Genomic DNA, 26,215 nt, shown 5'->3' with positions numbered 1-26,215 from the left:
GTGCATTATTGCCATCTGCCATCTCTGTACTAGAATTAAGCTCTGTGACATCAAAGGATTATTCATATCACCACCACTGTGCCCCTAAATACAGCTGTCATGGAGTTAGCCACTCAACTATTTGTGGGACAAATTCTAACACTGAAAGTAATAAGCAGATGTACTCTGTTATACTTTTCAACAGTTTAGAGACTATTTCAGCTGAAATAAATTTACTAATTTAAAAATTTTGCACTTAACTCCTATGCAACAAAGTACAGAAAGAGTAGAATTATAGGTGGTACATTTTCATTATATAGAATACCTATTGAGTAAGTTTTCTGTAAGTAGCCACTGAACATAAATCTTCTCGGGAGAAACGACATTACAGATGTGCACAGGCAGTTCCTTATTATAAAATGACTGGAAATTCTCATTAGGTAGAGATTTTACAGGCACAGGACTTAAGCTGTTTACTTCATTGGAAATAATTTCTTCTGGAGAAGGATCCCATACTTCAGTATGCTTTCTAGAGTTATCTTTGAGAGCATAACTGAAAAAAAAATAGCAAAGGTTAGCAGGAACAATAACTGGCAAAATATTTATGCTGTTATTTGCTTAGGTTTAAAGATGAACAAATTTCAGTTAAAATTTACTGCTCCTCATTCTAATATATATAACCATGACTAAATTTAGTCATTATAAAGCTATTTTGACTGAGATAATAGATAAATGACCCATAATGTTTGACCAAATACCTTTAACTATGTATCTTAAAATTTTACTTTCTATAACTGTATATATAATTTGGTAATCCTGAGTTTAAAAAGAAAAAAAAATGTAAGTACAATACAAAGTGTTCGCTCTTCTTTCCTCCTTCATTTGAGACAGGAAAAAGGAAAAGGCCTTTACTCTCTGCCTTGTTACTTCAGTCTGAGTGTAGATGGAGGCATGGGTACAGACAATGAATACTTGCAGGAGAGGCACTCTAGGCCTCTTCTAGTTGTCACTATATCTCTGGCTTTCCAGGTGGGCACTATCCAAATATTGGCTTTCCCGAGGTTATGCCTGAGCTTTCTATAGCATTCTTTAGGGACTATGCCCATTGCAAAAATCTATTGTGGGAGGATTCTTGGTCTTGTTCTACAACTGTCTCATGCTTCCTTGCTGCCACTTCTGCTTCTAGAATTACCTCTGTAACCTGTCAGTCTTTGGTAGGAATGAGCACAATGGCTTAAGCTTGTTTGTATTTAAAGTTTCCCATTGAAACCAGGAATATTCCAAATGCGAATGTAGACTATTCTAGAAGTATGTTCATTCTCTACCTTGCCATTTCTCTTTCTCTCTCTCTCAGATAAGTACATGGGGCTGCCAAAGCAAACACTTAACCTGGAAATAAGATGCTAGTCTCTCTTTCTGAGAAGCCTTTCTCTTAAAGTTCCTTAGAGATGAAAGGAAAAGCTATTCTACTCCTCAGACCAATGACTCAATTATTCTCTTCCATTTTTTTTCTTCTGATGTACGAACAGGGAAGTTCCAGTTTCTTTACTTAGGACTGAAATGTTACTAAAGAACATGAGTTTACCATGTACTTACCCTGCCTCATAAGATGCCAGGCCTTCCTTGACTAGTTGATCATTAACACTAGTAGGAATAATCCCAGGAGCACAGCAAGAATTAAAAAGCTCAACTAATAGCACATTATCTTCTAGAATTTCTGTAAAAATGTAAGATTCGTTTTAGGAAAAAAAATGAATGCAATAATGTACTGAAAAATACACTAAATGAGGCAATCTTCTATAAAAATATGGCTATATAAAACATGGCTCTATATAAAAACATGGCTCAAGCATCTTTCTATCAAGCTTGAGGTTCTAACATCAAATGTAGGTTTCATAAGAAAATAAAAAGTTGGAAACAATTTCTATCTTTAGTATGCATGAAATTTCTTGCTGAATGTTACTTTCTCTAGTTAAAACAGCATTTATACTTTTAAATACTGTTATCTATACTATAAAGCTTTAAAATCCAGACAAATATAAACATAGTGTTAGACTGTTCTAAATTCGATCAAGTTCTGAAAGCTCAAAATGAAAATTCTGACGATAATTATTTGTGAGAGTTTATAGCTTTTCCAAATATAAAAATGTCTTAGGATCATGTGCATGCATGTAAGTATGTGTGCACATGCGAGTGTTAGTCCTGGGCTGCAACTTAAGAGCCCAGGCAGTGTCCCTGAGCTTTCTTGTTCAAGCCTACTCCTCTTACCACTTGAGCCACAGCTCCACTTCTGGCTTTTTTTTTTTGGTGACTAATTAGAGAAGAAACTCTCATGCACTGCCCTACCTAGGCTGGCTTTGAACCACACCCTTTGATCTCAGTCTTGAGTAGCTAGGATTATAGGTGTGAGCTGCCTGCACCCACTTTGTCTTAGGCTTTTTAAAAAATAAACATATAAAGTTTAAAACAGAACCAACTCAATCTAGAACTCATAAGTGGTTATTTTCTTTCTGTCTTTTTGCTTTATAGGAGTAACCATGTAACTTTTGCTCCAGAAACTAAATTGGTTTGTTAGATCTATTTCATGTACCTAATTATTTATGGTACAGCTCAGAGAACTTGCTCAATAGACAGCAGAATTTGTTTAGGAAACACTTGTCTAACGTATGCACTGAGACAACTATATGCCTATACTTTTAAAACAAGAGTGGCTGATAGCTGCTGTTCAGAATTATTCCAAATAAAAAAATATCAACAGTAGTAATATTCTACATCACCCAGCTGTAAAAAGTACATGTCAGCAAGCTTTTTCAAGAGTTGGCTCTTCTGTGGCGCAAATAAATTACAGAGGAGAACTACATAATGTATAATTATAATCTTATTAAACTTACATCATCCTACTTTTCATACCACGTTTAGTTGTTTGGTTTCATACTCCTCATATACGAGGCTTTTTGTTCCAATAGGGAATAAATACAACTTACCTATGTTTTGAACCTTTGCCATCTTAATTGCTTTCTTAGTTCCTTTATAGAATCTGAGAACTTCTTGTTTCAGAAACTTGTGGGCTAGTGGGCAGCCAGGATTTTAGATCCAAACTGTTCTGTTGTAAAAATGTGCTGACAAGAGGCTGGGAGTTTGGCCTAGTGATAGAGTGCTTGACTAACATGCATGAAGACCCAGGTTCGATTCCTCGGTACCATATACATAGAAAAAGGCTGGAAGTGGTGCTGTGGCTCAAGTGGTAAAAGTGAGAAAAGTCCAAGGACATTGCTCAGGCCCTGAGTTCAAGCCCCATGACAGGCAAAAAAAATGTGCTGATAACTATATAGCATGTGCGCGCACACGCACACACACACACACACACACCTCACCAAGAAACAAAACCTATTTATCAGTCATGTTCACTTTCCTTCAATTGCCACTTCCCTTCAATTGCCTAAAAATTTTCCTTAGCATCAATGTGACAAGGAGAGAGAGCCCTAGCAAAAATGCACACAAATAAATCAAGCTTTTGGGCTCAAGGGGCATTGTCAAAGGTGACTTGATTTTGTTTTGATCTTTGCTTTTTTGAAATGAATTTTCAATGTTATCCAGGCATGCCTCAAACTACTGGGCTCAAGTGATCCTCTTGTCCCAGCCTCTCAAGAGCTGATACTACAGGTGTCTACCATCATACCTATTCTGTCTACTGCCTTTGAATCTACAACAAACCATACAATCCCACTGTTTCTCATCTCAACAAACATTGCCTCTTATTACTACTTAAAGCATATTAAATTTATTAAGATATGACAAATGCTAAAGTGTCACCCTTATTAAAATGATGTGTAATTTTATAGTAAAATGGAAATAACTTACTAATAACTGAGCAGGTCATAAATTTATCTTGAGTCTTTTCTTCAAATTTTTCTTTAGCTTTTTTGGACCACTGTGCTGTTCCTTTACATGGCTCAATGTATGCTAGCTTACATTTAATTGCCTGTGTCAAACAAAATCCCACCATTAAGTAAACTTAGCTTTTAGCTTTTTGAGAATTAAAGTAGTAGGTAAGTGTAGAAAAGTAATCTTCACAGTGCTCAATGGCAGAGCACTTGCCAAGCATGCTTGACGCTCTGGGTTTGATCCCCAGCTCTGAAAAAAAGTTCCCCAAAACACAAATTAATATTTATTTCTAAATGCAAACACAGTCGAATGTGTGATGCCTTTTTATTAAAAAGTACTTTATAAATGCTTGGAATTAAATATTTGTGGAAACATTACACATTCATATACTAGAAATAAACTTTCATTTAAAGAGTTAGAAAAAATGAGAAAACCAAGTTGATAGGTTTATTTTAATCTGATTCTCTAAAATTTAAATAATATAGGAAAATATATATTAGAAAAAGCCTCCTATTTTACTTTTTGACTTCCACTTCATAGAGATCAGCAGTTCAAGGTTTTTACATATTCTTCTACACTTCTAATTACAGACATATATTAAATATACTTACAATCACAGTACTTTTGAAATGAATGTTTTCTCAATCATCACACATGAAAGTGAAATCCTTACTACATATCTCAAAATGACATATTAAAAGTCACAGACCAGGAACTACTTAGAAATAAACGTATAAGGCCTGGAGTTTGGCCTAGTGGTTAAAGTGCTTGCCTAGCATGCACGAAGACCCGGGTTCGATTCCTTGGTACCACATACTTAGAAAAAGCCAGAAGTGGTGCTGAGGCTCAAGTGGTAGAGCTCTAGCCTTGAGAAAGTCCAAGGACAGCGCTCTGGCCCTGAGCTCAAGCCCAGGACTGGCAAAAAAAAAAAAAAAAAAAGAAAAGAAACGTATAAAATGTTTTTAATTAATATTTATTTGTCCCATATACTTATTATTGCAGAGCTTGGGATTGTTCATGTTAGGTAAGCACTCTATCACTGAGCTGCAATTCCAGAGCCTCCAGAGAATGCTTACATAATGTTACATAGTGACTAAACCAATACTTCCCTACAGTCCTTGAATCAAAAACTTTATAGGCCAAAATGATGGTTAACAGAAATACTTCCATGGAGGGAAAACAAGGACTTCTAAAAGTACTTTCATATTTGTAGAACTCATAACAAGTAGATTACCTTCTCTGGAGTATTCAGAAACTCATCCTTTATTTTACGCATCTCTCTAAGTGTTACTTTTGCAGTATTTCCGAAGTCTACATATTTAACTTCAACTTCCCGATGTCCGGGCAATCCTTTAAAAATTGTATAATTAGAAACCACAAATGTATAGATCTCTATCAGACTGCTTTCCATACTTTAAACACTTATCTTTTTATCATCACCCAAAATATATGGTTGACTTTATATTCTCATATCTATGTATCTTCTACTGACATGGAGAAGCTGATGGCAAAGCACTTACACCCTATGGCGGTGGATACCTGTTATTACAGACATGTTACTACAGGGGTAAGGTTACAATTCCCCATTGGAATTTCCAGGTTAAAATGAAAAGAATATTTCAATTCTTCCAATGCTGTTAAGATTTTTACCTTGCTCAAGACATTGGAGATGTAATTTTAAGCAAGCAAAACAATGGGTATGGGGTGGAATTTAATATTATTCTTCTTCCCAAGTATGAGAACTGAACCAGCAGCTATGGGAAGTCTAAAATTTGCCTTCCACGCACTTTTTTTTTTTATGAGGAAAACTACTGGTAGGTGGGAACCAAAATAAAGGAGTAGACGAGCTGTGAAACATATCGAGAAGATATCTAGAAGAGGCCCAATACAGAACAATGTGTATTGCTATGTGAAAGAAGTTTCCAGAATAACGTATTTTTAGTAAAATTAGAGGCTAATCACTCTAGAAAACAGAAGACTGTTTCCATGACACAAATATACATTAAAAATTTTGATCATGTGGAAAATGGTTTTAAAGTATCAGGAAAATGTAATTGAAATAGGCATAATTATTATGTCAGAATTAAACAGCATATTTTATGATGTAGCAATGAAAATATTTACATAAACTATGGATTCAAGTGAAACTTATACAAGACTGGTAGAGGGAGAGAGGGAGAAAGTTAAAGAGAGATCTAAGACTTACAGAATACCAAGTAAATAGTAATTATGTAAAACTGGAGCAAGGACTGAAGTATTATGTATTATTAAAAGAAATTAACACAAGTAAACACTAAAGCAAAATAAGCAATCTAAACAGTTACAAGAATGGAAAGTAACCAGATTTGAGTGTAGGAGTGGAATGTTAACATCTTTTAGCGCTATTCAGCTTTTAAATTAAGCAGACATTAGAAAATAAAAAATAAGCTACCATGGGGCCAGGAATTTGGCCTCGTTGTAGAGTGCTTGCCCCACATGCACGAAGACCTGTTTTTGATTCCTTGGTACCACACACATAGAAAATGGCACAAGTGGTGCTGTGGCTCAAGTGGTAAAGCTCTAGCCTTGAGAAAGCCCAAGGACAGTGCTCAGGCCCTGAATTTCATCCTCAGGACAGGAAAAAAAAAAGCTACCAAATATGATCTTGAGTTCAGCAGTGCTAAAAAAAAGTACAGGAAAATGGATTGAATCACAAATGCAGTTCCATTTCCTCCTACAAGGTCACCATGTAAACTACATCTTCTCGAATGTTATTCTTCAAAGATTTTAGATGTCATATTGTTCATCAAAAGTGGTCTGGGGACTGATTGCCTAGAATGCACAAAGACCCAGGTTCAATTCCCTGGTATCACATACACAGACAAAAAGCCACAAGTAGCGCTGTGGCTCAAGTGGTAGAGTTCCAGCCTTGAGAAAGCCTAAGGACAGTGCTCAGGCCCTGAGTTCAAGCCCCAGGACTGGCAAAAAAAAAAAATCAAACAAAAATGCTCTGAAGGCAATAATTCCCTTTTAAAACTAGTTATGGGACAGGGAGTGTAGTCTAGTGGTAGAGTGCTTGCCTAGCATGCACTAAGCCCTAGGTTCAATTCCTTAGTACCACATACACAGAAAAAGCTGGAAGTAGTGTTATGGCTCAAGTGGCAGAGCGCTAGCCTTGAGCAAAAGGTGTCCAAGGACAGTGCCTAGGCCCCGAGTTCAAAGTCCAGGACTGGCAAAAAAAAAAGATAGTTGCAGTTTTTCAATGTCATGAAAAATATTCTATTTTTCCTATATTTACCAAAAATGTACACTGGAGGCTGGTAGCTCATGACTTAATCCTAGCTACTTAGGAGGCTGAGATCTGAAGATGGAGGTTCAAACCCAGCCGAGGCAGGAAAGTCCATGATATTCCTAACTTCAAAAAGCTGGAAGTGTTTCTCAAATGGTAAAGTACTATCCGTGACTGAAAAAGCTCAGGGACAGCATTCAGACCTTAAGTTAAATCCCTAGGGTGAGCCATACATATACATACATATATCTGTACACACATACACAATATGTACGCATATGTGCACATGTATGTTCACACACAGGTACACATGTATATAATACACACTCATATATAGCTGCTCATTATTATCTTGAGTGCTAATATTTCTGTTCCCTCCAGGATTCATGTTGAAACTTAGTTCCCAATGTAGCATTGATAAGTGATGTGGCCTTGGAAGTGACTTTTTCCTGAGGGCTCTTTCTTTAGTGTATGCTGAGGGAGTAAAGTTTGACTCTTTTGTTAAACCCTTTAGACTTCTGCCATTTAAGGACAGATAAAGCAAAAAGGTTATATGTTAGGTCAGAGAGATGAGGCTCACCAATCAAGGCTTTGGTTTAGGATTTCCAAATATTCAAAACTAATAATTTTTATTGCTTAAAATTGACCCATCTTTGGAATTGTGTTACTACAGCACAAACAGACCAAGATATTCCTAAGAACTATATTTTAAAAATATTTAGCTCGTCGGTGCCAGGAGTTTGGCTTACTAGTAGAGTGTTTTGCCTAGCATGCACAAAGCGGGTTCTGTGTCTCAGTGTCATATACAGAGAAAGCCAGAAGTGGTACTATGGCTCAAGTAGTAGAGCCCTAGCCTTGAGAAAGCCCAAGGACAGTGCTTAGGCCCTGAGTTCAAGTTGCAGGACTAGTAAAAAAAAAAAAGATTAAAAAATATTTAGCTAGTTTAAGACCTAACTACTAGCTAGATTAAAATCCGCAGTGCCAAAGGACAGAAAGCTCAGGTTGGAAAACTTAATAGGTGGTCATAAGACATGGACTGGGTACATATTAAAAGTTAATAGTAAGGATTTTTAGATTATTTTAATAACAGGAAAACATACTAACTTCATCTTTCTAATAAGATGATAAGTACATACAAACTAGAAATCATATAAAAATATGTGACTTAATCTGCTTCCTGTTGCTATGACAAAATACCTGATACTGAGTAGGTTATGTGGCAGCAGTATCTGGTTGGGTTTATTTAAGGAAGTCAAAGAGAAAGTGGGCATATGTACAAAAGCAAAATAAGAAAAGCCAGGACTTACAATAATCCCATCTCAGTAACTAAGCAATCCAGTCCTTCATGAGCTAGAGCTCACTCTTGTAAAAAAGACATTTATGTATTCGTGCAAGTTCCACTCCCATGACCCAAATATCTCTCACTAGCCTACTCTGCCAATACTGCTGCATTGAGACCAAGTCTCAACTTGAATTTTACTGATGAAAAACCACTAGTGAAACATAATACCATGGGTTAAGCTGACTATAGTATATCCAATTTCTGGAACTATGAAGAGCAGTATGGTATTATTCTCTCTTAGCCAGGTCTCTCCTAGCAAGTACCTTCATTTCCATGAATTATCTGGTTCCAATCCTATTTTTTTTACTATTCTGTGAGGTAAATTCCATTCAGTGATTTGAGGATAGAATTGTAAAGAAAGATATTGAAACCATTAGTAAATAAAATAATTTCCAGGAAAGAGGCATAGTAATAAATCAAAAAGGAGTTAAGAGGTCACAGAGATTGTATAGTCTATGTGTACTTTTATGGACAAAAAATAGCAAGGGACAGTCATGAAGCTAGTGGTCACTTTACTGCTCTATACTGTTTCCAGTTTTCTAGTCAGATTTCCAGTGATTAATCTTAGAAGCCAAAGACTGACCTCCCAACACTATTGCAACTTTACTAAAGAAAGATCCAGTAAATGGTAAGATCAAGTAATACTGCTTGCAAAACTTAATTTTTATCAACTAAAAAGTATTTGTTTCAAAGCATAACTTTTCCTGGGAAAATAACATGCACTTTCCTACCAGTAACTTTTGCTCGGTACCAAACTCCATCTTCAAATTTAGCCACACAGGCTTGGTCTTGAACTGGACAAAGGATTTCCAGACTTTCCCCATCTTCATCTTTATAGAAGTCCTCAATTGTCTTTAATAGAAATAAAAAGTCGAAATTCTCTATCTGAGAAAGAAAGGAATAAAGCATTGTAATTTTACAAAATGTTAAAATTTAAAATTTGTTATAGGAACTTCTCATTAAAATTAAGAAACATTAAAACTGGCATTAATTTATCAATTATGCTAAATAAATATTTTATTAAGTAGCATAATAATTGCATATTAAATGAGAAATAAAATCACATTCTGGGTTGGGAAGGTGGTTCAGTGATAAGAGCGCTTACCTGGCATGCATGAAGTCCTCGATTTGATTCCTCAGCACCACATACACAGAAAGTGGAAGAGTTCTGGACTTGAGCAAAAGAAGCTCAGGAACAGTGCCTAGGCTCCGAGTTCAAGCCCAGGACTGGCAAAAAAAAATCACATTCTATTAGATAACTTAGTGTTTATCTACTTTTTTTTTTTTTTTTGCCAGTCAGGGCCTGGGTACTTTTCCTGATCTTCTTTTGCTCAAGGATAGCACTCTACCACTTGAGCCATAGCACCACTTCTGTATGTAGTACTGAGGAACAGAACCCAAGGCTTCATGCATGCCAGACCACTAAGGCATGATCCCAGTCTATCTACTTATTCTCTATACTTTATGCATATACTGTACCTTTAAACTATACATATACTTTAGTAAGAAATGTTTTCCTATCAACTGTTACTCTTCCTGTTTCAATAACTGTTCAACTAGTACTTTTAGAGTATAGTCCATTTTTTCCTAACTGGAAGATTCCAGTTAGGAATTATTTCTAGCTATTTGTTTTATAACACTGTTGTTTAAAACATTGTAGTCTTCAAGAGCTGGCTATTTTTAGGAAGAATGTGTTATCTTCTGAATTTATGTGACTATCATCACACTGTTATTTAGCTTGATTTTCCATTGAGCAGGAGCTACCTGATGAATGTCCCCAAAGGTAAATATTATAGCCAAAGGTTTTATGAATCTATGTCAAGCCTTTTTGGCTAAACTATTATAGAGCTCACAAGTTGTGGCAATTCAGATTTAATACTTTAAGATTGCTTTTCTCTAGAGCTAGGGTCTAAACTCAGTGCCTAGTACTTGCTAGTACTTGAGCCATCTTCTTGCCCTTCTTGTTTTTAGTTTTTGGCCCTAACTGGTTTGGACCACAATTTTCCTACTTCTGTCTCCCACATGGCTGGGATTACAGGTACACACCCTCAGCTTTTCACTGACGTAGGGTCCAGTCGAATAGGCCTTGAACTGTGATAACTCCTGGTTTCTAGCTCCCTTAGAAAAAAGATTGCAGATGAGAGCCTATTAGTCAGTCTGGCTAATTGGTTTTTCATGTGTTAAAATTCATCTATTGATTGGGGTGATAATTTGGACTTCTCATTATACAGTTATGTTTTTTTCATTTCTGATCACCAACTAATTCATGTATTGCTACCCTGATATGAAAACAATGTCCAATTTCTTGTCATTCATGTCTGATTTTAATCATTGACTAAATAGTTTTTAAATACATTGATGATTCTTTCTTACATCAATAATACAATAGGGCTTATTAAATTACTCAATGCTTGACTAGATGGTGTTATTTGATAGTCTTAAAATATTCTTTTCCCAAAATCAAGTATGTTTAATTAGCTCTCCAAATATCTATCATTAAAGTAAAAAAAAAAATATTAACCTTGTCAGGCATCAGTGGCTCATGACTGTAATCCTACTTAGGTGGCTGACATCTGAGGATCATGTTTCAAAGTCAGCCTGTAAGACTCTTATCTCTAGTTACTTTCCAGAAAACCAGAAGGAGAGGTGTGGCTCAAAGTGGTAGAACACTAGCTTTGAGCAAAAAAGCTCCCAAATGGCATCCAAGCCCTGAGTTCAAGCCCTACAACTGATTAAAAAATATATATGTATGCATATATACATATAACTACATCTATATTAAACTCTCAAATGGGGAAAATGAGGCAGCATTCTTTTTTCAATATAATGATGCAAACAGAAATATTCTGAATTTCTATATTCCCCCTTTCTCCCACCCCCAACTTCTTTGTGGTATTGGGGACTGAACCAGGGGCCTACAATGCTAAGCAAACACTCCACTACTTGAGCATGGTCCAGTTCTTTTACTTTGTATTTTATCTTTGAAATACAGTCTTTCTGCCTAGGCTGGCCTCATATTTGCCATTTTCCTGCCCTGCCCTCCCCTATACCTATGCTATGTATGTCTTCTTATTGCATTTAAATTATTTTAAAATGTATGATTTTCTAAAACTTTGTGAGTTTAATATTCTTCCAATAATAATCAAAGGGAACAATAAAAATTCAGGAGAGAAATGATACCAAAATTGATTAGGGAGTTCTCAAGTTCTTATTCAAACACAGAATTTGTCTGAACATTATAAAGATCCTAGAAAAGTAGTCAAAAGTTTATGGCATTTATAAGTCCAGGAGTGGGGAGGAGGGTGGAGGGGGAGGGAGGGAAGGAAAGGGAAGGAGAGGAGGGAAGGATGGAGAGGGAAAGAGAGAGAGAGAGAGAGAGAGAGAGAGAGAGAGAGAGAGAGAGAGAGAGAGAGAGAGAGAGAGGGGAGGGGGGAGGGAGGGGAGGGAGAGAGAAAGAAGAGGGTAAGGAGGGAGGGGAGAGGGAGAGGGAGAGGGGGGGAGGGAGGAAGGGACAGAGAGAGAAAGAGAATATGTCCTGGATCTGAAGCCTGGGTAATGTTCCCGAGTACTTTTGCTCAAGGCTAGCGCCCTGCCACTTAAGTTGTAGCTCCACTTCTGGCTGATTCTGGTGGTTTATTGGAGATAAAAGTCTCATGGACTTTTCTGCCCGGGTTGACTTGGAATCACCATTTTTAGATCTCAGCCTCCTGAGTAGCTAGGCCTCTCTGAGAATATCACAGTCTTGGTTTTGAGTAGTGGCAGTACAATTCTTTGTTCCTTTCCTTGAACCAGACACAATACACTTACCTACTATGTAAATTATGGAATTTGTCTAGGAGGGTATCTGCAGGGCTAATGCAAGATGCTCATTTTTCTTTTTGCCAGTCCGGGGCTTGAACTTAGGGCCTGGGCACTGTCTTTAGGCTTTCCTCAAGGTTAGTGCTCTATCACTTGAGCCAGAGCACCACTTCTGATTTTTCTATGTATGTGGTACTGAGGAATCAAACCCGGGTCTTTGTGCATGCTAAGCAAGTACTCTACTACTAGGCCAAACACCTGGCCTCAAGATGTATTCTAAATTAACACGGACCAAAAATGAACAAGTAAGGAAAGGGGTAGGCAACAGGTAGTAAAAGCTACAGAAGATACCATGAACTCAGATGCCCATGGCAAGAGTTTATAAGTGGCACAGTGCTCGGGTGACACAGCAGTTTGGACATGGTCTTCCAAGGTTTAATGTGTTACAAGTACTGAAAGGGCAACGACATAATACAACTATGATGTTTAGAGATGGGCCTTTGTAAGGGACTTGAATATTTTGTTAAGGTCATAAGGGTGGAGTTCTCATGACTGATTCCTGATGTTTACATAAGAAATAGGACGGGACAAACAGAGGAGGCACACGCATGCTCCCTTCCTCTCGCTTTATATCACTTTGGGACTGGCAGCAGAAGGATCACCAGATGAAACCTTTTCATCTTGTATCTCCTGCTGTGAGACAAAATGCACTTTTCTTTATAACTCAGCTAGTCTGTGGTACTATATTCAGCAAAAAGGACTAGTATCTTTCATAATTATGTGTCCATGTCTAATAGATCTCTTTAAATATGAGGGGAAATGAAGAGGGAAATTAATAGAGAAAGTGATGCTAAGAAGTGGCACTAGTGCTATAAGTGAATGCCTAAAAATGTAAACTCGTCTTTGGAACTGGTTCACAGACAGAGGACAGTAGACTCAGACGGACTAAGGCTAGAGAACTGCAGAATGTTGTTAAGTGGACTGATAAAGGTAGAATGCTGTTAAGTGGAGTGATAAGGGTAATTTTGATGAGGACTCTCAAGACAAAGAGTCTAGGAAATACCTCAGATAGAAATGAGGATTCTATTGAAAACTGGAAAGCATGCCATTTTGTTTGACTATAGACAACAACTTGCATGCCCTGGGACTTTATATAAGGTGTTAACAAAGATGGGCTAGTTTATCTGGAGGAAGAAAATTCCAAACAGCAAAGCATTCAGGCTGTGGTAGAACATTAGTGGCTGACTTCAGTCTTACTAATAGTCAAGGAAGAATAAACAAAAAGCATGTAAGGATGTAACTAAGAAACAGCTTGCTAAGACAGGATAAAAGAAAAGCAAGAGTCAGGCTCCCACAGCTCACACCTTTAATCGTAACTATTTGGGAGGCTGAGATTTAAGAAGCATATACTTTGAAGTCAGCCTGGGCAGAAGTCTGTAAGATTCTCATCTCTAATTCACCAGCAGAGTTGTAGCTCAAGTGGTAGAGCACCAACCTTGGGGGGGAAAACAAAGGAAAAGATATGGGATAGCTCTGAGTCCAAGCCCTACTACCAGCACAAAAACCAGACAAAACAAATGATAACAAAAGATAGCAAAAACCCAGATATTAAAATCGGGACAGTGGAAAAAGAGACTTAAAGATCATTCTCAGAAATCTTCAGAGTTCTTCCTCCTATCAGGTACCTGAAGGTCTTTCATTGTGACCATAGTAACAAAACCAGCAGAGTAATGGAATAAAAACACTACACAAAGACCAACTGATAGAAGACTCACAAAAGACAAGTAAGTCCAAGCACATACTTCTTGCCAAAACATACTGGAAAAAAAAGACACAGTCTCTGATGACTGGAAAAACTGGATAGCTAAATATATAGAAGACAAACTAGATTCCTATCTCTCTTCTTATACAAAATTAGATTTCTTAGGAATTACTAGAAGAAACACTAGGAAAACACTACAATACAGACATAGGCAATAACTTTCCAAAAAGAATTCCAAAATCTGAGGAGGAACAGGAATAAAAAATAAATTACATCAAATTAAAAAGCTTTGGAACATCAAAATAAGAGAGAAAAGACAAACTTTTAAATGGGAGATAATCTTTGTCAGAATTCATCCAACATGCGATTGATATTCAGAATATATAACAAACAAAAATTAAACCAAAGAACAAATGATCCAAACAACAAATGAGTATATGAACTAAAGAAATACAAATGGCTAATAACAATATTCAACATCCATAGCCATCAATATAAATTGAAACTACACACTAGATTCCATGTTACTCTAGTCAAGAAAACAAATAGCAACAATTTGTCAAGGATGCATGCTGACAGGGTTAGGGGAAACACTTATTTAATATTAGTCCAGCCACTTATGAAAATTGGTATGGAAATTTTATCAAAATATTGATCTAGCCATGTAAATTATTGAGTATATATTCAAAAGAATCAAAGTCCATGGGGTTGAGAGTGTGGCCTAGTGGTAGAGTGCCTTGCATGCATGAAGCGCTGAGTTTGATTCCTCCATGTCACATACACTAAAAAAGTCAGTCTTACAAAAAAAAAAGGGAGCACACCCAACAAAATCATGACAAGAATAGAAATATCATGACAGAAATTACCAAGATCCAGAGCATCATAAAGGAATATTTCTCAAACCTTTATGCCAACAAATTTGAGAATCTAGAAGACATGGATAAATTTCTAGCCAATATTAACATACCCAAACTGAACCAAGAAGACCTAATCCAACTAAACAGATCTATTTCAAGTACTGAAATAGAAATGGCAATAAAAGACTTCCCATCCAAGAAAAGCCCAGGACCTGATGGATACACAGCTGAATTCTATAAGGCCTTCAAATCAGAGCTCACAGCAATACTCCTCAAACTCTTCAATGAAATTGAAAGCGAAGGCTCTTTGCCAAACTCATTCTATGAAGACAGCAAAACCCTCATCCCAAAACCAGACAGGTACTCATCAAAGAAAGAACTGCCACTTGAGCCTCAGCATCACTTCCGGCTTTTTTTTTTTTTTTCTATGTATGTGGTACCGAGGAATCAAACCCCGGTCTTCGTGCATGCTAGGCAAGCACTCTACCACTAGGCCAAACTTCTGGCTCTACAATATTTTTTAAAAAGCTACTCTAGAAAAGTCTGTGAGACTGTTATCTCCAAGTTATCACCAAAAAGTTGAAGTAGAGCTGTGGCACAAGTGGTAGGATACTAGCCTTGAGTGAAAAGGCTAAAGGACAATGTCCAGGTCCCAAATTCAAGCCTCAGTTCTGGCACACACTTACAAAATAAAAAGCAGTAACAAGCAATGTAGTCTCAAAATACATTTGTTAGTGCTTTTTTCATAAATTCTACTTTGTTATTAATACCACCAAGCAAAATTTCTTTTGATTAGTGTTTGTTCAGTAGATACTTTTTTCCCATCTCTCTGCAATATTTCTGTGTAGCTCTACTTTAGGTTTCTAGGATCTGAATATTTTTATTTCATTTGGTTTTTATTCTAAGCTTACATATGAAATTTTCTAACAAATTTGTATCCCCTTCCCTTTCAGATACACCTTAGCATGCTGATGTACCCACTGAAACACCTGTAATATTGTTTTGTTATGTATATTCTGCTTTGGCCTACAAACATGTTTCATGATAGTATTTTCACACACACTTTAACCTGTTTTCAACATGTACACAAAAGAACCCAATCCAACAGAGCCAAAAGAACCAAGGAGGCATCTTTTGCTTCATTTCACAATGCATTATCAACGGACTGTAATTACACAGACCACAGAACAAGAGGAGACAAATGACCACCGCAACGGAATAAAAGAGCATCTCCAGCTCTGCTTACTCATCTTCTTCCCTAGATCTTGTAAGCTTTCATCTTACCAGTTCCAGTGGTATTTTTCTTTTAAGAATGAAGTCTAGATTTACACTTATTCCACACCTTGGTGCCCAACTCTCAGCCATCACTGCTCACCTCTCAAGGGGTCTCTAGCTGAAGTGTGTTCTTTGTTGATTTTGCTTGTTTTGCAATCGTCTATGCTGTTTCTTTAGTTTGTGCTTTACAACTGATTACATAAAAAGCACACAAAAGGAACACCAGGAAACAGGTACTTGAGAGGATGAAGTAAGGTCAAGGGGGGAGGGGATGAATGAAGAGAAGGTGAGGAGAATGAAATTCAATTCATCTTCCAGAAAATTAAGAAAAGTGAGGAGAGAAGTGGATGGGGACGGGTGGGTGGGAATGTTGAGAGCACTGATATTAAGATGCACTATATTCATAAACTGCCTTATGGAATGGCAACTCCTTTGTGCAACTATTTAAAAATATTTTTTTGCCAGTCCTGGGCTTGTGTTCAGGGCCTGAGCGCTATCCTTGGACTTTCTCAAGGCTAGAGCTCTACCACTTGAACCACACACCACTTCCAGCTTTTCCTATGAATGTGGTACTGAGGAATGGAACCTGGGTCTTTGTGCATGCTAGGCAAGCACTCTGCCACTAGGCCAAACTCCTGGCCCTTAAAGATAATTTTTAAAAAGTGAAAAAAGTAGTAACTTATGAAGGTCTTGGGGAAACTGAGAATCATGGTTCAAAGCTACATTGGTCAGTCTATCAGTCTCATCTCTGAGCAACTACCAAAAAGCCAGAAGCTCTACTTCTGTATTAGCTATAGCTAATATAAGAACGAGCCACTGGCTCCTGGCCTTTTATGATTAAGTGAATTGGCATAAAGCCCTACAGTCTAAAGACTAACTGATAAAGGATGAGTCAGTTCATACAAAACAGATTATGAACTAATTATTGTTATTAGCTATCTAAACAAACCTATCAGCCCCAGTTCAATGTGGAAAAACCTTAAATCTACTTTGAGAGTTTAAATTCAGAAGACTACTTAGCATTAATAAGTGTCAGTAAAAGTTAACTATAAGTAAATTATTATATCATTGTTAAAAGATTTGACTTTCTTTTGCGAGCTCTATGAGCTTTCCTAGTCTCTAGATTTCAGAAGGTTAGCAAGAACATTTGTACATTATCATCCATTGTTCTTTCCCTTCACCATTTCACTAACTTAAAGCATAAAGAATTCTTTCTTGCTATGAATCTTGTGGACTTCCAGTTTAAACTTGCAGTTCCTTAGACCACTCTTGGCCTTATTTGTTCTAGCTAAAATTCACTTTGGGGGGCTGGGAGTTTGGCCTAGTGGTAGAGTGCTTGCCTAGCATGCACAAAGGACCCAGGTTCGATTCCTCAGTACCACATACATAGAAAAAAAAAGCCGTAAGTGGTGCTGAGGCTCAAGTGGTAGAGCTCTAGTCTTGAGAAAGTCCAAGGACAATGCTCAGGCCCTGAGCTCAAGCCCAAGCCTGGCAAAAAAAAAAAAAATTCACTTTGGGCATTTATTCTCATTACACATATTATCTAAATTTTTTTAATCTCAAAGGAATATTACTTACCAATTGGAGATAGAAATCCGCAGGACTATTTATATGACAAACCATAACGGAAACATCTGTCATTTCTTTAGGCAAGATAGGCGGATGATAGGGTAAAGTCATATTTTTTTCATTGTGACTTCTTGGTGATTGTGACCTAAACCTATTAAAAGCGTAATAAACAAAAGTCATTTTCTTCAAGTCTGTTCTCTTCGTGACTTGATCTGAAGAAAGGAGAGCCTAAATATACAGATTCATTTACTAAAAATAGTTCCATTTCTAACATTTCTAACATTATATTTCCTGGTACTGTTTCTAATGATCAAACCAAACTCAACAAGAACTCAGTAATTAGCCTTCTAACTAGTGTCAAGACATTTCTGAACTGAAAAGTACTGTTTCTACTCTAACTTTGGATTGACTGCATTGATATCTGTGGTCTATGATATGTGCTCAGTTAGGCCAGCCAAGGAGCTTTTCTGATCCTGGACATTATCTTTATTTTTTTGCTGAGACCTTCTTAGGTGGTTTCTAGAGTCATGTAATCACCCATGACTGAAAGTTAGCATGTTCTTTTTTTGAAGGGGAGGAGGTAACGTTTTTGGTGTCTTATTTTTATTTTATTTTGGCCAGTCCTGGGCTTGGGCTCAGGGTCTGAGCACTGTCCCTGGGTTTTCTTAAGGTTAGAGCCTTACCACTTGAACCACAGCACCACTTCTGGCTTTTCCTATGTATGTGCTACTGAGGAATGGAACCCGGGTCTTCGTGCATGCTAGGCAAGCACTCTACCACCAGGCCAAACTCCTGGCCACTTTTGGTGCTTTATTAAAAATGGCAAAGTTATTTTAGCACACATGGTGTTACTCTCCCCTCCTTCCAGGCAGACCTCCAAACTCAAGGAAAGCCGAGCCCCTAGAAGGGTGGGGTAGGGGCTAAATAAAGCAGGGACTGCTGCGGCTACCAGAAGATGCGCTGGTGATGCAATCTGGGAGTGCATGTCACAAGACATTCTCCACCACAAAGTTAATTTAGCATCTTCTAGTTGGTTATTTATGTCATCTTACTTTTTACTCCTCAGAAATGAAGGAAAAGGAAGCTAATGTATTAATGTTTCTGACATTAATGTCACTAATTATAAAACAGTGATCATGGTATCATTCTGAAGCTTAATTTAAATTTGGAACAGTTACATTATAATACCTAGAACTCTAAGGAGCTGCTTGTGAATATATCAAGAGCCTAATAAATGTTCAATACCTAGACACATTCTCTATTTTAAGCTATCTTAAATTATCTCCTCTTTTACATCAAATTAACAGTGAAATGTTCACAACTAGACCTAGAAATCCTGTTTGGAATACTGGTAGCCTCTAAGGGTATGTTGAAATTTACTTCAGAGCCCATAGTTTTTCAAGGTAAAACCTGTTGTTCCCGTTTTTAGCTGTAATACTGAAGAATGTTTAATCCCAACAAGTTACTTACCTTGCTAGTTCCATAAAAACTAATGCATCTCTAAGAGATACCGGCATATCACTGCTTATTTTATTTGTTGGTGGTTTCTGTAGATCTACAATAAGTACATTATTCTCTTCTCTAAAAACTTTCATTAAAACAGCCTTGTTATTTACCATTTTCAAAAACTCTACTTTTGCTTCCTCTTCCCAGCCTTCACTCTGGAAAAGAAGTAAAATTCTTAATCTATGTGTACTTATAATTAGCTCTAATGTTATAGCGTCTGGGTATACTTACTAGTCTACAACTTAGAGCAAAGACACTGAACCAATCCCATACTTGAAGAAACAGGGATTGGGTTGGGAAGGATGAGGGAAAACAATAAAAGGGATTACACTGATAAAGAAGCATTATAGTTAAAAAGTGATGTGTTGAAAGAGATCATTCTGTACAACTAAAGATAATAAAAATATAAAAAAGAAACAGTTAAACTCAAGTGAGATAGCATATACCTGTAATTTTGATACTTGGGAAACAATAAAGAAAATATGAAGTAAATCTGGACACATACTGAGATCTTGTCTTAAAAAAAATAAACAAGGCCAGGAGTTTGGCTTAGTGGTAGAGTGCTTGCCTAACATGCACGAAGACCCGGGTTTGATTCCTCAGTCCATATACAAAGAAAAAAGCTGGAAGTGGTGCTGAGGCTCTAGCCTTGAGAAGTCCAAGGACAATGCTCAGGCCCTGAGTTCAGTTCCCATGACTGGCAAAAAATAAATAAGTAAATAAATAAATAATAAAAGAAACTGAGCTGGGTATTGGCTCATACCTGTAATCCTAGTTTCTTGAGGTAGAGATCATGGATGGCAGTTTGAGGCCAGTTCACGAAAATTCACAAGACTCTTTCAACAAATGGCCAGGTGCCCTGGTGAGTACCTGTCATTGTCATTAGCATGGGAAAGAGCAAGTACGAACCTGGCAGTATAAGCCACCCAATCACAAAGTGAGACTCTTGAAAATAATGGAAAAGACAGGGTGGAAGCAGGGTCAAAGGGGCAGCGCACCTAATTAACAAGCATGAGGGTCTGTTCAGAAGGAGGAGGAGAAGGAGGAAGAGGAGGAGGAAGAGGAGGAGGAGGAGGGAGAAGGAGAAGGAAGAGGAGGGAGGGAGGGAGCGGGAGGAAGGGGGAGGAAGGGGAAGGGAGGAGGAAGGAGGAGGAAGGGGGAGGGAGGAGGAAGAGGGAGGAAGGGGGGAGGGAGGAGGAGGGGGGGAGGGAGAAGGAGGAGGGGGAGGGAGGAGGAGGAGGGGAGGAGGGGTACAGTGGTGTAACACTAGGGTAGACTAAGGTATATAACAAGGTCCTCTCTCCAAAATATTCAAAGGGACAGAAAACAAAAGAGTAAAAACAGCTGAGACTCAGTCTTTACACATATACAACGTGTTATGCATACTTTGAAAACAGTTTCAGGGTACTTCTAAGCACTTTCACTTTTAACTACTAAGCACTTTCACTTTTAAATATTAACATGAAAATTATATTTTAAAACACTACACAATGTTTTCTGAAGTGATAAAGAATTCAAAAAGTAATAACATGTAAGTTTATAGTACAATAATCACCTGTTAATCTAGATTTACTATAAGTACTATGTGATATATACACTATTTTTCACCAATAAAGTTTTAAATTGATCTTTAAGCATTTAAATGTGTATGTAATGCAAATTTTAATGAACAAACCCACAAATTCCTTATGAAAAAAAAACCCAGAAAATGCAAGTGAGGTCTTGTGGCATACAAGTACAATTCCATTTCTAGGGAGGCTGAGGGAAGAGAAGCCCGAGTTTGAGACAGTCTGGTCAACATAGAAAGTTCCAGACCAGCTACAGTTACACAGTGAGACCTTGATTCACAAAAAAAAAAAAAAAAAAAAAAAAAAGAAAAGAAACAAATGCCACTGTCTTGAGAGGAAAAAAAATCAATGCTATTATTTCTGATCATGTTTTTTTATTCATTTCTTCATTTTCACAAACATGCTTTGAATGATTACTATGAGGGTAAGAATCTACTGAGTGTGGGAATATGAGGAAGAGTGAAGATAGAGGCTCCTGCTTTCACAGATTTCATAGTAATACTGTACATTGTTACGAGCAATTTCAGTTTCCAAGGAGCTTAGTTTTTCTGCGGGCACAGACACTCAAGGCAGAATGTAATATAGACAACAAATAATGAACAAATGGCATGGGAACAGGAAATGTTTAGAAATACCCATGATACCATACTTTAAACTTCTTTCTCTATATAACTGACTCCAAAATATAGTTAACTTTGATATTTCATCTACATTTAGGAACATATTTATTCAACTTAATTTTCTATTAATATTTTCAATGATGGAAGCTACAGCTCAGTTCCTCTTTCACTGATAACAATAGTTCATTATGCAAACTATCAAGATGACTAGTTCATTGAATCTTACTAAAAAAATCTCATTGTAAATACATGTAGAAAAAAAATCGTCTCACTTACTGAATTATGTGGAACAATATCTTTCAAGGAGCATGAATGTGCTAAGGGTAGGATGTCTTTCAACAGCTCTTCATTATGCAGCTCATATTTCCTTAGAACCAGACATAAATCATTAACTGTAATATGCTGTGCAGTAACATGTTCTGGTCTCATGTAAGTATCACCAACTCTAGGAAAAATTCAAATATTATTTATTGAAAATAACAATTCTACCTTTGAAATTGATCTTTGTCCTTAGAAGATATCATCTCTAAGGATAATTTAAATTATCTAGAAAATTATACTCCAAGCTCATCATTACATAGACTTTGAAAGCATATGGTTTGGGGCCAGGAGCATGGCCTACTGGTAGAGTGCTTGTCTAGCATGCACAAAGCCCTGGGTTCAATTTCCCGGTACGACATACACAGAAAAAGCCACAAGTGGCACTGGGGGTCCAGTGAAAGAGCACTAGCCCTGAGAAAGACCAAGGACAGTGCCCAGGCCTTGAGTTCAAGTCCCAGGTCTGGCCCCCCCAAAAAAGGAAAGTTTTATACTTAAGAATAAAATCTTGGGCTGGGAGTTTGGCTTAGTGGTAGAGTGCTTGCCTAGCATACACAAAGACCTGGGTTTGATTCCTCTGTACCATATTACATATACATATACATATATATATATATGCATGCACTGGAAGTGGTGCTGTGGTTCAAGTGAAAGAGCTCTAGCCTTAAGAAAGCCTAAGGACAGTGCTTAGGTCCTGAGTTCAAGCCCCAGGACTGGCAAAAAAAAAAGAAATCTCAACTATATTCGAAAACCCATACATTCATAAACTCATTTAGTTTAAATTTGATGATTAAGCTATGACCATTAAATAAAGTTATAGACAATACTTTTTACTATAGAACCATTTCAGGTTTTTCTTTGTGCTGGTACTAGAGCTTGAACTCAGGGCCTGACCACGGCCTCTTAAGCTTTTTTGGTCATAGCTGGAACTCTACCACTTGAATCATATCTTGATTTCTGGCTTTTTGGTGATTACTTGGAGATAGTCTCACAAACTTTCTTTCCCTGGCTTGCTTCATAACATGATTCTTAGATCTCAGCCTCTTAAATACTACGATTATAAGTGTAAGCCACTTGTGCCACTTTTTTTTTGGTTGGCTATAGGCCGACCTTGAACTCAGAGCGTGGGTGCTGCCTTGAGCTTTTTTACTACCACTTTAGAGCCAGAACACCACTTCTAGATTTTTGGCGGAAAACTGTGGAGACTCAGAGTTTCTTGCTTTTGTGCAGGTCTTGCACTACAGTTCTCAGATCTCAGCCTCCTGAGTAGCTAGGATTATGGGCACGAGCCAACAGAGCCTGGCCTGATTTCAGTTTCTTAGAAAATCTTAGAAAAACTAGAAAAACTTTTTTGAATAACTAGAAAAAGTAATATGATTAAAACTTTTATCTAATCACACTATCCGTAACAATTTAGTCAAGAAACAACTCTACATTAGCACATGCTCTGTAAAAAGTTCCTTTCCAAGCTTCTCATTTAGCAATATATATCAATAATACAATTTTCCTTATTTGGTAGTATAATATATGGAGTGCTCCATTAAAATAAAGTTGTATGCCTTAGAAAAATGACAAGTTATTCTTCAATATTTTCTCATTTTCTCCATTCTTTACTGTCCCATTTCCCAAATGCCTCTAAACATGCCAGGAACACAAAATAATTACAAACGATCATACCCTCTGACAATTAGGACTTCAGAATTTCCAAAATCTACCATGAATATTTGTATTAGGGCAACTTCATGAACTGAGAACTTGGTTGGACTACAAGGTTTTCTAGTATTTTTACTTTTTATTGGAATTAATTCAGTGATAGTTCCTCGACACCACATTCCATTTTCAATACTGTTGATAAATATTCTTGCACCTAAATAATGTGGGAGACAAATCATTATCAATGTTTATGAAGAAAGACATCTAATAACGTTCTAACTTTCAAAAACACACAGTATAGCTCACTAAGTCTTAATGTTTTCACCAATGATATAATAACAATAGAATATATTATTATAAGTGTTACACAAAAGTTTACAACTTAACTGAGGAGATAAAAGCACAAAGAACACAACCACTACAGTGAGGAACCATGCTTCATGAGCTGTCTTTAAATAACACTTTTCATATTAAGACTCTCAAGGAAGAAAGGCAAATAAAATTCTATAATACATTGTATTTGGGACACTGAAAACCATCTAGCCTTGCTGATGTGTGTGTGAACACACTGTGCATCAGTGTTCATGTGCACACACAATCCATACCATTTTGGGTATATACATGATTAAGTTTACAGTAACAGGCATTGATTATCTTCTATAATGAAGGCAAGTAAGAATAAAGAAATTTGGCATTTCACACACTGCCTTTCAATATTCAAAGAGGGGAAAACAAACTAAGGGCTTAGTGATAAGAATAATAACTCATCTGGGACTAGACAGATGACAAATTGGTTAGGAGAAAACGATTAAAGAAGAAGCCCGTGGACAACTGGTTTCCGGCACCTACTGCTCACTCTCCTAAGCAGCCTTTGTTTTCTCTCTGTTAAACTTTTAAGGTATCAAAAGGTCTGAATGTGACAGGTCCATAAGAATTGCCCATGCTCTTGCTTTTACAGTAACACTAATGAGACAGTATATAGGAAACTGAAATGTTGGGTAGGTGACATGCTGAACTGAAGAAATATTCTCAGACCACCATCCTCTCACCATCACTGTTTCTTCCTCAGAAGTTCTCTCTCTGAAGTTTTTGTTAAGACTTTTATTAGCATACATTAATTGTACAAGGAAAATTGTAGCAATTCTATACATGCATACTGATTAAGCTTACTCTTCCACTTTTCTTTATTATACCTTTACCTTGATATACCGATTTCTGTTAGGAAGGTGTCAACACTGAGTTCCATGGTGGCAGAAAAGGGAACATCTCCCTTTTCTATCCCAACAGAGGCAAGAAGCTGTATTTACAAATATAGCTCTGGCCACACGGGTACTTCTAAGAGGTAACAAGAAAACACTAGTTATCTTGAACTTCATCCTTTTAACTAAGCCATGCACTGGAGGTAGGTTTGTTAAGCCTTGACCACTGATTAAATACAGTGGTCATATGTAATAAAAGCAGGATGAATGAAATATTGAAAGGTCCTTTTAATTCTCATGAAGTTTTTTAGCACATCTGGCCTTCAGCCTTCCATTTTTAAAAATTATGATAGAAAAGTTTATTAGAAAAGAAATTTGGGCCAGGAGCAGTAGCTCATGCCTGTAATCCTAGCTACTCAGGAGGCTGAGATCTGAGGATCAGGGTTCAAAGCCAGTCCGGGCACAAAAGGACCTGAGACTCTTACCTCCAATTAACCTCTAGAAAACAGGAAGTGGGGCTTGGCTCAAGGGTAGGGTGGTAGCCTTGAGCTGAAGAGCTCAGAAACAGTGCCCAGGCCAAGTTCAAGTCCAATGACCCACAAAAAAAAAAAAAAGAAAGAAAAGAAAAAAAATTAGCAGAGAAAGGGAAGATATGGCACTAGGAAAACAGCAGCATTTTTATTCCACATCTACCACCTTGAGCCATCTTCCTCATTGTAGATTTTGGGCTTAAGTTAAAAAGTGAGAATTGTTCATATAATCCTGATACTCAAGAGGATGAGATCTGAAGATCATGGTTGGAAGCTAAGCCAGGCAGGAAAAGTCCATGCAAAACTACAAGGAAAAAAAAAAAAAGAAGGCCAAGACCAAGATAGCTGATAGCTGTTGCACAAATCAACACCTTCTTCAAGGATGTCAGGGGCAAGGAGCCAGTGCTCATTGTGTCCTTCGCCCTTAGGGGCCTCACCATCATCCTGCCTGCACTCCACCCCTACACCAAGTACTCCAACAGGATCATCACAGCCACACCCTGCAGCTACCCAGTACCCCCACCAGATGATGGGAATCTCCCAGATGTGCCCAGCCACCTCCAGAACCCCAAAAGCCCCAACCTGGAGTGGTTGGAGCATCTGTGAATAGCTCTGCTGACAGGGAGGTGAGCCCCTTCCCTGTGGCCTCAATAAAAATGTGAATCAAAAAAAAAAAAAACAGCTGGAAGTGATGGAGCTATAACTCAAGTGGTAGAGTGCTAGCCTTGAATAAGTAAGTCTAAGGACAATGCACAGGCCATGAGTTCAAGCTCCAGGACCAGCATAAATACACACATAAAAAGTGAGAACTTGGATGTCTTGTCTTTCTGATTAGAATCATCCCCTCTTGTTTTCATCTCCATAGAGCTAATAATCTCTTAATTTTATATTCTTTCTTGTAATTGGTAAAGTCTGTTGAAACCATTTCTTATTCTTCAAATATAAAGGACCTCTTCTCCATGTGTAACACCATCATATTTCTTCCCTTGTCATTTATTTCTCCAAATATAAACAAGCATTTAAATCAGCTATAATTATTTTCTGAACATCTACCATTAGCAACTTAAAACAGTGAGTTTTACTTAG

General features: G+C 37.3%; 1 protein-coding gene and 1 pseudogene across 2 annotated transcripts in view; one reads left to right on the top strand and one right to left on the bottom strand.

The window, feature by feature from the left end:
• Positions 1–26,215, bottom strand: part of Rnf17 (ring finger protein 17) — a 99,072-nt gene that overhangs the window by 35,499 nt on the left and 37,358 nt on the right. For both annotated transcript variants that reach the window (XM_090342429.1, XM_090342430.1), the window contains exons 13-21: positions 23,425–23,614; positions 21,706–21,874; positions 19,206–19,396; positions 17,745–17,886; positions 9,206–9,359; positions 5,099–5,214; positions 3,841–3,961; positions 1,576–1,696; positions 305–532 (exon numbers count right to left, since the gene is read on the bottom strand). In XM_090342429.1, the coding sequence (XP_090198555.1) occupies positions 305–532; positions 1,576–1,696; positions 3,841–3,961; positions 5,099–5,214; positions 9,206–9,359; positions 17,745–17,886; positions 19,206–19,396; positions 21,706–21,874; positions 23,425–23,614 (1,432 nt within the window). The remainder of the gene's footprint in view (positions 1–304; positions 533–1,575; positions 1,697–3,840; positions 3,962–5,098; positions 5,215–9,205; positions 9,360–17,744; positions 17,887–19,205; positions 19,397–21,705; positions 21,875–23,424; positions 23,615–26,215) is intronic.
• LOC150057279 (NADH dehydrogenase [ubiquinone] 1 alpha subcomplex subunit 3 pseudogene) lies at positions 24,063–25,735 on the top strand (annotated as a pseudogene).

This window comes from Megascapheus bottae, chromosome 11 (genome assembly GCF_031878675.1).
Source record: "Megascapheus bottae isolate mThoBot1 chromosome 11, mThoBot2.hap1, whole genome shotgun sequence".
Classification (NCBI taxonomy): domain Eukaryota; kingdom Metazoa; phylum Chordata; class Mammalia; order Rodentia; family Geomyidae; genus Megascapheus; species Megascapheus bottae.
This window is presented reverse-complemented; position numbering and strand designations above follow the sequence as displayed.